The sequence below is a fragment of the Petaurus breviceps genome, unplaced genomic scaffold (genome assembly GCF_028583685.1).
Source record: "Petaurus breviceps papuanus isolate PSGF00001 unplaced genomic scaffold, PetGlider_PUasm1.0 178, whole genome shotgun sequence".
In the NCBI taxonomy this organism is placed as follows: Eukaryota; Metazoa; Chordata; class Mammalia; order Diprotodontia; family Petauridae; genus Petaurus; species Petaurus breviceps.
The window spans coordinates 18,972,681-18,986,492 of NW_027185777.1; the positions used below are offsets into that span (position 1 = coordinate 18,972,681).

The 13,812-nt window shown below is 35.3% G+C and overlaps 2 protein-coding genes across 3 annotated transcripts in view; both read left to right on the forward strand.

Moving 5' to 3' along the window:
- The window catches only part of YME1L1 (YME1 like 1 ATPase), a 191,677-nt gene extending 184,007 nt beyond the window's left edge, over positions 1-7,670 (forward strand). For both annotated transcript variants that reach the window (XM_069086343.1, XM_069086344.1), the window contains exon 20: positions 5,775-7,670. In XM_069086343.1, coding sequence (XP_068942444.1) covers positions 5,775-5,918 — 144 coding nt within the window. In that variant the 3' untranslated portion in view covers positions 5,919-7,670. The remainder of the gene's footprint in view (positions 1-5,774) is intronic.
- The window catches only part of RAB18 (RAB18, member RAS oncogene family), a 508,262-nt gene that overhangs the window by 184,013 nt on the left and 310,437 nt on the right, over positions 1-13,812 (forward strand). The gene's annotated exons all lie outside the window — the stretch shown is intronic.

The following is a 13,812-nucleotide window of genomic DNA, read 5'->3' on the forward strand; positions in this document are numbered from 1 at the left end:
TGTCTTTTTTTAATGACTTGCTTATTTACTCAGAGTCACTGAATAGTTGTGGTTATTTCTATAATTGCATTTACCAAGAAATCTTGTATGATCTTAATATATGTGAAAGATTTCTTATTGGAGGAGAGCCTTTAAAAGTACACCTTGCTCTACTGAGTCAAATGCTTTCTTTTTTTGTTTTTTTTTTTTTGCTTTTTGGAGGGGGTGCAGATAGGGCAGTTGGGGTTAAGTGACTTGCCCAAAGTCACATGGCTACTAAGTGTTAAGTGTCTGAGGCTGGATTTGAATTCAGGTCCTCCTGACTCCAGGGCTGATGCTTTGTTCACTGCGCCACTTAGCTGCCCCAGTCTTTTTTGTTGTTATTATTTATTACTTATTTGTTTTTGACATTAATTTAAAACATATTTTTGATTTCCAAATTTACTCCCTTGTCCCTCTGCTACCTATTGAGAAGGCACTAAATAATATGATATCAGTTATACATGTGAAGTCACCAATATATCAGTTAGACATGTGAAGAGATGCAAAACATTTTCATATAGCCATGTTGCCAAAGAAAAAAAAAGAAAAAGTAAATGAAATAAGTATGCTTCAGTTTGCACTCAGTTCATTAGTTTTCTCTCTGGAGGTGGATAGCATTTCTCATCATGAGTACTTTGGAATTGTCTTGGATAATTGTATTGATTACCAAATGTTTTCCTTTAATAAACAGGAAATATGACAGGACCTTAACAATTGTCTGTGCTGTCTAACTATGTATGTGATTGTAAAGATGTCGTGTCTTCCCATTTTTCATCATTTTTCATTCCTATAAATATTTTATAAAGAGGAGAAAATGCTCATACTATTCAATTGTTCTTTTTTTAAAACAATTTTACTTCCTAGATTTTACAGAACAGAGGGTTTACTTCTTTGAGTAGCAGGGCTCTATCTCATCTCATTTTATTTAGTCACAGTAGACAAAAATAAGGGTTAATTTTATTTAAAGCCTTAAAAATAGCATATACTAGTACAGTGGAAATCTGAATCTTTTTAAAATGCTCATACATTGGTTAATTTGGATTGGTTTTTACTCAGATATCTTCAAATACAAAGGTATTTCATGCATAGAAGAGAAGTCTCGGTGGAAACTGTTCTCTGGAGTTGCTACATAGTCATCAAAAAATTATTACTTGTTCTAGGCTTATAGGTATAATCATGTTTCCCAAATCACAGTTTCCACATAGCTTTGATTCCATAATATTTAATCTCCTTATGTGTATTCCAAGGCCATATTTAACATGGTATTACATGATCCATGGATGGATAAATGTATGAAAGGCAAGTATTGTGGTCAGATAAACTTCAGGCCATATCCAGTCCTCTGAAAACGGGGTCTGAGGTGAGTTGTTAAATCGCACAAGTCACAATATACTGAGTTTTGCAGTTAAAAAAATAGCCCTATATAAAATCCTACAATTTTCCAGGGACAAAAATCATGTGTTGAAATTATTCGGGGTGGCTAGGTAGTGCAGTGATTAAGAGCACTGGCTCCAGAGTCGAGATGACCTGGGATTGAATCCGGGCTCAGACACTTAGCACCCATCCAGAAACACCTGGTCATGTAACCTTGAGCAAGTTACTTAACCCCAATTGCTTAGGGGTGGCCAGGTGGCGCAGTGAGTGATCACCAGCCCCAGAGTCAGGGTGACCTGGGATCAAATCCAGGCTCAGATACTTAGCACCACACCCAGAAATAACTAGCCCTGTAACCTTGAGCAAGTTACTTAACCCTAATTGCTTTAAAAAAAAAAAAGAAATTATTCAACATTGACTCTGTTCAATGAAAACAGAAGTTGCAGTTGGGTTCTCTTTGGACAAGCTCTTTGGTTTTGCCATCATTTTATTTTTAAAAATTTTATTCACAGTGTGAACACCAAAAATAAAGAGCATTTCCATACACATAGTTGAACACAAAAAAGAAGATTCTATGTGAAACTGAATCTCCATTTTAGAGCTCGTTTTTTAAAATAAATTTTGCATGTGTAATTTAAAAACTATTCTGCTTGTCTTTGTTTCCTTTTAAATTTCTTTCTGTTCTCCTGTGCATTAAAAAGTTAAAATGACCCTTTTTTGGTCATCATTATTGCTGATATACTTCCCCTGATACACTTCCCCTTATATATTCATAACGGGCATCGTCAGGGAGAGCATGACCTAATATGCTTTATCATATGTCTTTTTGGAGATATCATTAGTCATTTAATCTAAATTTATTGATTTCATGCTAAATCTCTCAAAAGCATTTTTCTTTATAATGTCCTTTTGGAAGTTATTCTGCAGTTTCTGCTTATTTCACTATGCATCAGTTCATGCTATTCAGGATTTTCTGAAACTGTCTCTTGTCATTTCTTTTACTCTAGTAGTATTTCGTTATATTTATATTCCTCTCTAACTTTTTCTCCCCTTCATGATCACAAAGTTTTATTTATTGCTATTTCCTCCCTGGTGTAATCCTCTCATTTAATTCCCTTTCTCTATCCTCTGCTGAGTTTTGCGCACATGCAAGCGCGTGCATGTGTGTGTATGTGTGTGTAAATGTATGTATGAATCATATTGGTACTATATGGTAAGTAACTTTTCTTACTTCAAGGAGGACTGGGACTAAAATCTTGCCTCAAGCACTTAAGTAGCTGTGTGACCCTGAGCAAGTCACCTAACTGCTGTTTGCCTCAGTTTTCTCATCTGTAAAATGGGGATAATAAAAACACCTACCTTCCAGGGTTGTTGTGAGGATCAAATGAGACAATATTTGTAAAACCCTTAGTGCAGTGTCTAGCATATAGGATGTGCTAATTGAATTCTAGTTATTATTATTAAATCAGATAAATGAATTTTAAGGTAGTGAGCAATAATGCAATGGGATTTTTATTCTGCCTTTCCTTTAGTTGTGTCACTGTATAAGTTTGGTCTCTTGTAGAATATTGTTTATAGAAACTGCTTCCTATTCCCTTCTCATATCTTCATTACATACACTTTACGCATGTGTAGATTATTCTCATAAAAAGTTTATATGGAAGAGAAGGTAGTGTAGTACATCTGTGAATCTCTGCTTTCAGGAACAATGAGGCTAATGGATTGCTTGGGCTCATGAGTTCAGAGTTGTACTATGTTAAAGCTGTTAGGATCTACCAATATGGGGAACCATTCATGAGGGGGAAGGGTGGTGTGGACCCAGCTGCTTAAGGAAGGACAGATATTTGCAGGTTGGAAAAAGAAAAGGTCAAAGCTCCCGTAATGATCAGTAGTGGAATTGGATTCATGAATGGCTACAGTACTTCTAGACTAGGCAAAATAGTGAGACCCAGTCTTTACAAAGTTAAAGTTACATAGTTTGATAGTCTTTTGATTGCTTTCTGATGGCATGGGGTAACAAAATCTATTTTTTTCTCCAGTGCTTTTGGTATTTCCTCTTGTCATATACTTTTAGAATGACCTGTGGCTTCAAAATTGTATTACTTCCAGCCCAATCCTCCTTTGTATATGTACCTTATCCAACTGTTTTTTTTCCATCGTACATTTTCTTCAGTAATAGTACCACTTGTTCTGGTCAGATCCACAGTCGTGGATTCATTGTTTTTGGTGGTGAAAAGAAATTAGCATAAAAATCTTTGCAAATTTTTATCATTTTCATCTATTTGTTCTTTTGAGTTTTAAATGTCCTTAGAATGTTTTCCACCAAGCTTTTTTTAAGCATAATTTTTCCTTCCATTAATTTTCATTGTTTTGTCAGGTGATATGACTCCTGATCTTTTACTCACCTTCCTTTTGATGATATTTTATTAAGATAAATTTTATTGATACATTCTGTTTTTGTCACAATTGCTAGGCATTGTGCTCACCTTTTTTTTTTTCTTTTTGGAGGGTAATTGGGGTTAAGTGACTTGCCCAAGGTCACACGACTAGAGTGCCCACCCTTTTAACAAGGCGATAGTTAAATAAAACCAGCTGATCTAGTGGTTCTGACAATATATGTGATATTCCACATCTTTTATTCTCATTTCTACCAAAAAGAGAAAAGTGCTACCCTGTTTCTTTTCAGAGCCAAGATTCAGCTTCATTCACGTTATTTTTTTTAAAGCATTATTGTATTCAGTGTGTATATTGTTCTCCTGGTTTTGTATGCTTCACTCTATATCAGTTCATTTACATCTTCTCATGTTTCTCTGAATTTCTTGTATTCATAATTTCTTTTTTTTCATCATTTCTTATACTGCAGAAATGTTCCATTTTGTTCATATTATAGTTAGTTCATCATTTCCCAGTTGTTGGGTCCTTGATTTCCTTCTAGCTTTGCAGTGGCAAAAAATGTTGTTGCTGTAAATATTTTGCTATATATTGGGCCTTAATTTATGTCTTTGACCTTCTTGGGGTACATACCCCATGATGAGATCTCTAGGTCAGAAGGTATACATAGTTTAGTGACCTTTCTCATATAATTCAAATTTGTTTTCCTCAATTATTGGACTTTTTCACAGTTCTACTAAATATATATGTGCTCCTTTCTTTCAGTCTTCCTCATTTTTTTTGCAAATGAGTATTTTCTAAATTAGTGTTTTTCCTGGCTGCCATATTTTACTGCTTGACAGGGAAATCAAGTGTTTGTTGACTGAGATGGTGACTCTAGGCTTTTTTTCAAAGGTCTTGTTATGGCAATTGAGTTACTTTGGTTAAACTTATTTAATAAGTTGCCATAACCAGTGTTGGTGTCCATTCTTCTGTTTCTCCCTTTTTATCATCATTTTTTATGTGGGTCACTTAGTTTAAATTTCATGTCCATATCTTTACATTTTCTTCTTTTTTATTGACTTTAATTTTTCTTCTAACAAGTTAGTGATCTAACTATAAAGAGATACATGACTTGGGAATAATTTTCACATCATTTCCTAGCTGACAAAATATGATAAATTCTTCTTTGTTATTTTGTGCTCACCATTTTTAGTACCTTTGCTTTCTCTTGCTTGTTATGCCTTAGATCATCTAACATGTTTTTTTGCTGTCCTTTTTTAATGCTCAATTTTACATTAAGTATGAAAATGTGTTGATATAATTTGGAGAAAGTATTATCAAATTCTTAGAATTTTTCTCTCTCTCCTTTGTAAAAGAGATGTGTATATCACCTGCAGTTATTTTTGTGGTAGTATTTTTGTCTTCTCAGGAGTACTACAACAGAAGAGCAGATAAACAAATGTTGTTTGTTGTTGCACAGAAAAACTACTCCACTAACTCTTATTTGACTCTCAAAGAATAATGAATCATGCTTCCATTTAGTAACTTCCTTTTGTCTTCTGGTTCTGTGTATGTGTGAAGACTGGTATTTTTTAGGTTTTAGTTTCAGTAAATAAATTGATGTTTATAGATAACTCTGCTTCTTAGGTGAAGAGGATAGGTGAGAGGAAAGTGGGAAGCATAGTTTTGTCACTTTGTTATAAAGGTTGTAATAGTCAAAAAGACTTAATTGCTAAGTATTTAACTTGTTAATGAGCTCCTCAGTACTTAGCTCTTATAAGGCAGATGTAATTTGTTGCTGAGACCTTACTCAAGGCCCTTACAATTCTGAAAAGTTTGGGTTTTGCTGATATAGCCTTAAGAATCCATAATCTATTCCTGACAATGATGACACGTTGGGACTAGGATTTTGTGGAAAATAAAACTCACATTTTATAAATTATTTTCCCTTTTAATTTCATATTAGTAAATCTTTTAAGGTTTTGTGTTTTATCTTTGCATTTCAGGACTCATATGAACGAGCAAAAAATATCTTGAAGACACATGCAAAAGAACATAAGAATCTAGCTGAAGCTTTATTGACTTATGAGACTTTGGATGCCAAAGAAATTCAAATTGTTCTTGAAGGAAAGAAACTGGAAGTGAGATGATAAAGCTCTTCTTATGGATTCATACCTGGTTTTATTTGCAAGAATCTAGCAGTGCAGTAGTCTCCTTATGCAACAGCTTTTTTTTTCCTTCCTGATGCGTGCTGTAATGTATTAATAATGTTTTCAAGGTTATAATATACTTTGTTGTGAGCCTTTTGTTACATTTATCTGATTTTGGTTATTCTCAGTGACACCTAGAACAAATTAGCTTTCCATAACAAATATCATTATAGACAATAAAGAACTATCAGGATTGAATACAACTAAAATGAGAGACTCCAATCACACCTTAAGCTGAAAGTAATGCTGCAGCATACTTTTCAAGGCCAGCTACGCTGCTAGATGTAGAGGGAAAATGGTAGTCATGTGGAGTATTGTGCGCTTGATGACTTAAGTTGGATCATCTTTCTTACTTAATATTATCAATGATTTTTGGCACAGAAATGATGTTATCTAGTTGTAAAACCTGTATTTGCTGGTTTCAAAGGAAGAATTCATAATAAAATCCTAGTTATATTCTACAATTACAGCAAATGGGTTTTTTAAATCTGAAAATTAGGGAATTTGTGGGCATAGAGACAAATGCAAAAATTTGAAACATTATGTCCTTTGTGTTATCTATATTCTGCATATCTCTTTGTATCACCAAAGTTACCACCATTATAAGGGGAAACTGTCTCATCCCTGGAATTGTTATAAACAAAAAACAAACAACCTGCCTTTCCCTCCACCTCCTACCCCCCAAAATCTTTATCCTTGTGTAATTATGCTAAGAAGCAAAGAAACATAAACATTTGGTTTTGAAGGATCCATTGACAGTACGTGTTGGCCTTTGTTAGAAATTGGGAGGTGTTTATTTTTGGGTCAGAATTTGGCTTACTGAAAATGAATCACTTGTTCTCTGCAGAGATTCTTGAATATATTTTATTTAAACCAGTAGAAAAATACTGTTTCAGAGCAGTGTCTATATACTGCTATTATAACAAAACTTTACCCTTTAAGTGATTTTTTTATTAATAATACCCATGGTTTTTTAAAGAGCTCCAATATATGCATGTTCTTTCTTGTAGAAAATGAATATAATTGAACATATCTCTCTCAAAGATATTCTTGACTTACTTTAAATATGTCATTTCTGTAAGGATTTCAGCAAAAAATATAAGCTTAAGTTACATAAAATCTCATTTACCATTTCAATAAAAGTCATTCAAGCTGTCAGAATATCTAAACCTTCATGAACTGATTACGATCAGGTAAAAAAATGTTGGTTTCAGCAACATGTTCTGTTTCTAGGTTTTTTACATGTATTTTAATGGGAGTACTTGGTTATTTCATAGCTACTGGTTATGAACATTTCTAACTATAAATGTAGATCTTAAACATTAGCATACTTTAAAAGTTTATACCAGTGAAAGTGACAATTAAAGATCTGAATAAGTACCTCACAAAGATGGAATAAGGATCCTCTTTTTCTACATAAATTTTTCTTTTTTGTAATTATGCCACTGATCCCCATTTTTTTTAGCCAAGATTATGGTTTCCTTTCCTTTCAGAACAGATGTTTTAGTACAGCTTTATACATGGTTTACCGTGTTTTCCAAATAGTCTCAAGAATCTTGGTCTGGAACATTATCACAAGTGAAAAGGTAGCCTGTTAAGAGTTATATGTATTGTGGTAACCGTGCTTTAGGAAAGGAACCTCAAAAATATGCTTTGTCTCTGTTTCTGGAACAATAAAAAATTTTAATTAGGTGTCTTGTCTTTTTTTTTCTTCAAGGAATCTTATAAACATGATTTATAAATTTGTAACTTAAAATTCTTTAAATTATATATGTGCAATAAAAGCATAATTTATGATTTTAGTCAAGTGAATGAGGATTAAAAGCTTTGATTCTCCTTTCATGTGGAGAAATAAACGTGTTTCAGGCTGTCTATGGGGAACAAAAGTATCCCCACTGTACTCTAATTTGCAATACATTTGCCTCCTGATACCTTATATATTGACTACAAATAATCAGAGTGCTCTTTTAGTGCACTTCTTTTATTTCCATGTAGTTACATTTTAAAGTTAAGCATTAATTTCTCCAACCCCATAGTCTTCTGTCTTTTGTCACTTCATCTGAGATATACTAAAAGAGTCTTCTAGACACTATTATTTTCTAGATTTTGCTAATAGTATATGATAGCTTGCATTTATATAACTCTTTACATATGTTCTCATATAATTTTCACCAAGAGGCTTGTGAATTGTAACCATAATCAGTACCCTCCCCATTTTACAGATAGAAAATTGAGGCTCAGAGAGGTTATGACCGATGGTCATATAAACTAGTAACTGGGTACATGTTTCTGAGTCCCTTACTTTTTCAGTCATTTCATGAATTTACTGCTGAAGTTCTGTCAAGCTGCCATTCTCATCCTCACCGAAAATGTTTATCTCGTCATTACCTACAGATTCTAATCTTTATTTTTAAAAGAGTTTGACAAAAGAGCACCATCCATATCAAATGAGCAAGTATTGCCCATCTGTTACAAAAGTGGAAAGAGAAAAGTTATGTATTAGGCCAGGTATGGTAGGGAAGCACCTCCAAAATAAGGTTCTTTGAAAAAAAGGAAAATATGTATGTATATGTATATATGGAGTGGCTGGAAATTTTATGTATTATATATAAACTTTAAAAAATATTTTGTACTGTGCAGTGGATAAGTGGCTGGCCTGAAGTCAGGAAGGATCTCTTTCTAAGTTCAGATCTGGCCTCAGATGCTTGGTGGATTTGTGACCCTGGGCAAGTCATTTAACCCTATTTGTCTCAGTTCTCCTCATGAGTAAAATGAGCCAGAAAAGGAAATGGCGAATCAATCTAGCATCTTTGTCAAGAAAACTCCAAAATGGTGTCACAGAGTCAGACGTAGCTGAAATGACTAAACAGTAATAATTGTGTAATTATAAAAATTACTTGTTATATAATTGTGTAAATCAATTCCATAAAAATTACCATATAAAATAACTTTCAAATTTATTTGTATCATTGCTGCTCTGTAACTTTGGGTTTTGTGCAAGTCAGATTTGGAGGGAAAATCCAGACTGATGTGTTAAGTACTCAAGGCCACACAGTAGTATGTGTTAAGCTGATGAAAGAGGTAGTTAACATTTCTGTTTTTTACATAGGAAACTTAAACTCCTAAAAATGAATTTATTCCAGAATTTTTGCATGAAGAAGTATATCCCTTTGTATTTGCTACTAGGAAGGACTCTAGTTAAAAGTTGATTGTCTTTTGAGCAGTGGTATCTGGTATTCTTGCTTTTAAACTGCTAAGTGTTTAGACTTAAAAATGTTTTATAAAAGGCCAGTCTTTTGAGATAGAACAAACATCTACGTGTTCAGTAAGAGTTTGAAATTTGCACATGCCAACTTTATTTGACTGACAAAGTTTTAGAGCCCATTATAGATAATAATTAGTAAACATTTAGAAAAGGAAGCTGACTTCAGAGCCAACAAAGTTTCAATAATGTTAATTTCTATTTCCTTTTCTTGATAAGGTTACTAGACTGGTATGTCATGGTATGCACAGTTTGTGCAGATATCCTGTTTTGTTGATTAATGTTCTCTATAGAAACATTAAATAATTTTATGAAGTAAGTCATGGGAGAAAATTCACAATCATGACCAATGTAAGAAATAGATTAAAAATTAAAAATCTGTCCTGTCATTCCATTCATGTAGAGAACACCAGTGAAGAAACTGTCTGTTGAAGTGGATCAGCAACTACTCTGCAATTTGGTTTTGTAGTCAGGACTGGAAAGAATAGATAGCATATAAAAATAATTTTTAAAGATATATTAGTGTAATTTCATTTTTGTAAACAATGGTCTTTTTAAGTACAAAGATGTTATGTTTTAAGTAATGTGCAGAGACATGTATAGTTCAGGTATTAGTCTTGGTGTGTTTTATTTGATATTGAAAAGATAAAGACTAATGCCTGATATGTTTTTAAAGTTCAGCAAAATATATACTGGGTTTAGTACTAGAAATAAAAATGATTTGAGATTTCCCCTCCCAAACTAATTTAATAGCGTGGACTCTATCCTTTACCTTAAGAATGCATTTCAGGGCTACTATCAATCAGTTCATCAGTATATTTATTATGATGCTATTGCCATTGATCTTAAGTGACAGAGGAATTGTGGGAAGATGGCAGAATAAGGCTGGAAACTACCTGTCCGCAATTCCCACACAAATAAAATAATGCCTCAAAATAAATTTTTAGATAGGCAGAAATATTTAAAAGTTGGGATAAAGCAGCAGACCAGCACAGGACCATTTGGGAGGACATAGGAAAGCTCTCACCCCTCCAGGTGATGGTGTGGTCTGACTGAAGTGTAGATACTTCTATGGACACTTCAGAGTCGACAAACAGCCAAACAGCAAACATCGGGGTCAGCTGGTTAGGTGGCAGCCTTCCTTCAGGAGCTTTAGCACCACTGTAGCTGCTGGGGTTGAGCACCTGATCAGGGGAAGATTTTGAGGGTCCTCAGCTGGTGCTAGACAAGGGGCCCAGGTCCAAACCCAAGAGTGCTGAGCAGACTCTGTCCCACATCCTATGAGGAAGAGCAAGCTCACGCTGGTGAGTGTGGTCCCAGAGGGGTGGGCAGTAATGAGAGAGCAGAGACCCTGGTTTTGGTTCCAGGGCAGAGGCAGGGTGAGTTGATGGAGGAAGCAAGAGTGTTTTCTATGCCAGCAGTGCAGGCTCAAGGCTTAGTTCAGGGAAAGATATGAGTACCTGAGGTCACTCATAGACCAAGACGTGTACTGGAGGAACAGTGGCCACATCTGGTCATCTTGGATTACAGAACATTGGAAGAACCAAGAGGTCAAAGGCCCGCCATTTCTCATGCCATTCTTAGGGAACAAAGAGATGTGGGCTAGGTAGTAGTAAGGGTAGGTGGATATAGAGCTGATTGAATAGTTAGCAATAATGCATAGTATTGTGATTCAGTCAAACTGAAATGGGACCTCTAGAAGAATGCTTGGGGTATTAACACTTGACCTTGTATTCTTTCAAATTTTTATCAATAACAAAAATGTATAGAACATGCTTATCACATTTGAAAGTGTGAGAAAGCTGAGGGATTTCTAACGCTCGGTGTTTGACAGAATCAAGATTCCAAAAGGGGGGGCAGCCAGGTAGCACAGTAAGTAAGAGCACCGGCTCCAGTGTCGGGGATGACCTGGGGATCAAATCTGGCCTCAGACACTTAGCACCACACCCAGAAACACCTGGCCGTGTAACCTTGAGCAAGTTACTTAACCCCAATTGCTTTATTAAAAAAAAAAAAAGATTCCAAAAGGGCTCAGCAGGTTAGAATATCGGGCAAAGTCAAAGTGAAATTATATGGGGATAAATTTAAGCTGGGTTCATAAAATAAACTTCTCAAGTATAAGTCTGGAAAGGTGTGACTTAATAGCAGTTTTAAAAAAATCTGAGAATTTTAGTGCACTGCAAACTGAATATTAGTAGTATAATATGGCAGCCAAGAAGGCTAATATGAACTTGGGCTGCGTGTAGAGAAGCATATGTACCACATTCAGAGTTTCAGGTTTTAGGTACCATGTTTTAGGAGGATCATTGATAAGCTAGAACGTGTTCAGAAAGGGCACCTGGGAGAGTGAAGGATTTTTAAACCATGTCATATGAGAATTAGTCAAAGGGGGCGGCCTAGAGAAGACCAGACCCAGAGGGGACAAGACACCTATATTCAAGTATCTGAAGGAATTTAGAAGAGGATCAGACTAAATTCTGCTTGTCACTAGAGGCATAACCAAGAACAATGGGTACAAGGGCAAAAAGGTGAATTTAGGCTTGATGAAAGGAAAAACTTCCCGACAATTACAGCTATCCAAAAATGAAATGCCCTCTAAGCTCCTTCCTATTCTGTGATTTGGTAAATTTACTTTTCCTTTGAGCTTATAATTTCAGAATTTGGTGGAAGTTCTTCACACTGCTCCTGCTGTTTATTATATTTTAAATATAAAATACCAACACTATGTGGTCAGTAGCTTCCTTTAAGTTTTGGACTTGGAGTCTAGAAGACCTGAGGTCAAATCCTACCTCAGACACTTATTAGCTGTATGACCGTGGGCAAGTCGCTTAACCTCCCTTTGTCTCAGTTTTCTCATCTGTAAAATGGCGATAATAATAGTTCCTACTTCCCAAGGTTGTCATGAGGATCAAATGAGATAATAATTGCAAAGCCCATAGCACAGTACATGTTATATGAATGTTAGCTTTTATTTGCTGAGCACTGTGCTAGGTTCTGAGCATATAAATTAAAAAAAATTTGACCCTAGTTTAAAAAGCACAGCTGATGGAGGAGGGTACCACATACAGTGAAAGCAGGAGGGGAGGAGGCAGCATTGTATGGAATGGACAGAAAGTCCATGGAGGCCTGGTTCTTGGAAAGATAAGGTTTGAAATTCCACCCTCCAGAGTCAGCATCCCAATTCAGATGGGCAGATGGCTGCAGTAGTGGTGGCATGCCATGAAGATGACCTGATTCCAAGCAAGATACAGTAATAGCTCACCTGTCAAGAGTAAGACATCCTTGGTGATTGATTATTCAACAGGGAAATGGTCGGTGCAGTACTCTTGGTAGTGCCAACACCTTCTGGAAGCCCACTGAGGGGTTAGGTCCTACCGTGTTTCCCCGATAATAAGACCTATCCCGAAAATAAGCCCTCCCCTTACTGTGTAAGATTCCTCTAAAATAAGCCCTCCCCCGAAAATAAGCCCTATTGAGATTGCTACTGTAGTGAAGGTGAACCCCTGTGCTACATGCTACATTACGGTACCCTCTGTATGCACCGTCCCCCCCCACCCCCCGCCGTGAAACGCACGACATGCTCCGAGCTGCATCCAATCAGAGCTGCAGCAGTGAGCCCGTCATCCTGTTCTTTATTGAATTCATTATTGAATAAAGGTACATTTTTTTGTTCACATTTACCTGTTTATTAAAATTGCTGTCAATGTTCATTAAAATAAGCCCTCCCCTGAAAATAAGCTCTCTGGTGTTTTTCTGTCCAAAAAAAATTATAAGACAGTGTCTTATTATCGGGGAAACATGGGTATTTTTGTACAAAGCCCATGATGCTTAAAATCTTGTGAATGCTCTCAAATATTAGTCCCTGACAAACTCAACTTAACAGTTTTTCCATGGGAGAAGGGAGGCGCCATTGTTTAGTGAATAGAGACAACCTTGAAGTCAGCAAGACTTGGGTTTAAGTGCTGACATGTTGGTGACCATCATAAGTCTCCAGGTGACTCTAAAACCATTTACAGATGAGTTGCTGATCTGCATTGAGGGAAGTAGTCTCCAAACCAGGAATTCCCTACAGGATGAAATCACAAATCTAAATTCTCTTCCTCCTCACTTTTTAATTTGATAATTAGCTAATTTAAATTCCTTGGACTTAAATTCTATAGTAAAAAAGTCAAACAATTGTTCAAATAATTCAGAGGGGAAAAAGTTGCTTTAGTCCAAATCAGACAACTTGCTTTTAGTGATCTCCAACCTGTAGACTTGGGAGTTATAATTGAAAGGGTATTATTGACTTGTTATTGAATCAATAAATATACCAGGCATTTTCCTTTATTTAATTTAATCTAAATATTCATTGTGAGTCAGTATATGTCAAATAAGCAAGCACAATTTTAGGTATCTTTATTTTATCAAAAAAGACAATTACTTTTTACTAACAGGTCCCATTATGGATTTTGGTTTTGTTAATTGTGGATATAAATAATATCATCTGTATATTACTATTTTTTTTCAAAAGTATGTTTAAGCATTACTGTTTTCATAGCTTTTTTGTCAACATGTATTTTTCAGTTGATG